Raw genomic sequence first — 2,033 nt, forward strand, 5'->3', positions numbered from 1 at the left:
TTATTAAAATGTATAGCTTAATTAATGTAATGATCAAAATTATGTGCCATTAATTAATGCAGATTCAGAACTTACATGTGATAGCTTTAAACAATATTTTACACTTCAGTTAATAACACTTGCTAAAAAAAATTATAATAGACTCTACAAACATAGTAATTATAAATGTGTTCAACAGTGTATGGACAGATATTCCATATTGTATGGCTGACATGTTTCTTTTGATTTAGAAATAACAGTTCTATAATATCCAATGACTGACACCATTGAACACGGTTTAAGAAAAGGCTGTTGCTATGACAACAGGCAATATGAACCACTCCAGTGTGACAGAATTCATTCTCCAGGGATTTTCGCTATCACAAAATAAGCGTGTCTATCTATTTATTATCTTTCTTGTCATTTATCTTTTAACCCTTATAGCCAATATGATGATTATTATTCTTGTATACAGTGATCACCGCCTTCATAGTCCAATGTATATGCTTCTTGGTCATTTTTCTTTCCTTGAGATCTGCTACACAGCAGTCACTGTGCCCAAAATGCTTTCAGACCTAATTGGAGAGATTACCTCCATTTCAGTTGCTGGTTGCATTGCCCAGTATCATTTCTTTTCTCTCTGTGCTGCAACTGAACATTTTCTTCTAGTGACCATGGCTTATGACCGATATGTGGCAATTTGTCACCCTCTTCATTATGGAGGCATTATGAGCAATACATTTTGTATGAAACTGATTTTATCCTGCTGGCTTATTAGTGTTGTGTCTCTTACCATCCCAGCTGTTTCAGTATCAAAGCTTTATTTCTGTGGGCCGAACATCATCGATCACTTCTTTTGTGAATTTAACCCTTTACTAAAGCTCTCCTGCACTGATACCTATGTTGCTCAATATATTTTCAATTGCCTCTCCTGGATCATAATTCTGGGATGCCTAATGTGCATTGCCCTTTCTTATATCAACATAATTGGCGCTATTATAAATATCCCTTCTAGCTATGGTAAAAGAAAAGCCTTCTCCACCTGTGCCTCTCACCTGCTTGTGGTGGGAATATTTTATGGTACTGTCATTTTCATTTACCTCAGACCCAAAGTGGACTCTCCGATTCATCAAAACAAAATTGTTTCTGTATTTTACATTGTTGTGACTCCTATGCTGAATCCCATCATTTACAGCTTTAAAAATGAGTCACTGAGGAAAGCTGCTGTTAACCTTATTAAAAGTATAACTACACCAGCAGCTGGGAAAGACATAAATTAAATACATTTCTGATTTCAGCAGTAGGTTTACAGTATAAAGCTGAGCTCCAGCATTAAAAAATTGTGTACTGTGTATATATACACACACACACACACACACACACACACACACACATGTTTTATTTCTTCACTGATAGTGTGCACACTTTCTACTGAATTTGGCCCAGGGACAGATATATGTCGGATTCTTGATGTCCGAGTCCTAAACAAGGTTAGAAGCAACACTAATCAACATGACAGAGTTTACCACTATATATATTTCCATTGGTCCAGCTTATATAAATGATCCCTGAAAGGGCCATTTATTTCAGCCGATATACGGCTGAAATCAGCCATACAAGTCTGAAGTGAATAGCCGAACAGCGTTCGGCTCACTTCACTTCAGGTCGGTCGTTCACTCGGCTGCCTACGGCAGCTTAGTGAATAGACCCCATAGTGAATAATGTAAAGCTGTTCAATTCAAATTTCAAATCATGTGGAAGTAATAATCCACTTTTTCCATGTTTTTTCTGGCACTGTCTTTGTTCAGGTATTATCCAGGGGCAGCATTTACTTTCTTGATAAAGATAATAGTTTAGAGATGACGCAGTCATGCAAATCCTGGTGTCTGTGTTCACAAATGTCTGGTCATATCACCCTCTGCTCTTACCTCGCTGCAAAGTTACAGGGTTGGAGCATATGAGGAAATGCTTACTGCTATATGCAACAGACGGATGGCAATCATCTGAGCCTAGCCAAAGTCACTTGACTCAAGTACAAGGACTCCTTTTCAGTG

General features: G+C 37.6%; 1 protein-coding gene across 1 annotated transcript; it reads left to right on the plus strand.

Annotated features, from left to right (window-relative positions):
• Nucleotides 1-311: 311 nt before the first annotated feature.
• Nucleotides 312-1,259, plus strand: LOC108793974 (olfactory receptor 6Q1-like). The gene has a single exon (XM_018564938.1). It carries the CDS (start codon nt 312-314, stop codon nt 1,257-1,259), a length of 948 nt encoding a protein of 315 aa, XP_018420440.1.
• The last annotated feature ends 774 nt before the right edge of the window (nt 1,260-2,033 follow it).

This window comes from Nanorana parkeri, unplaced genomic scaffold, assembly GCF_000935625.1.
Source record: "Nanorana parkeri isolate BGI_ZX_2015 unplaced genomic scaffold, ASM93562v1 scaffold798, whole genome shotgun sequence".
NCBI lineage: Eukaryota > Metazoa > Chordata > Amphibia > Anura > Dicroglossidae > Nanorana > Nanorana parkeri.

What these genes read in the sequence shown, in the direction of transcription:
- LOC108793974 (XM_018564938.1), top strand. Translation starts at nt 312, where the DNA reads ATGAACCACTCCAGTGTGACAGAATTCATTCTCCAGGGATTTTCGCTA.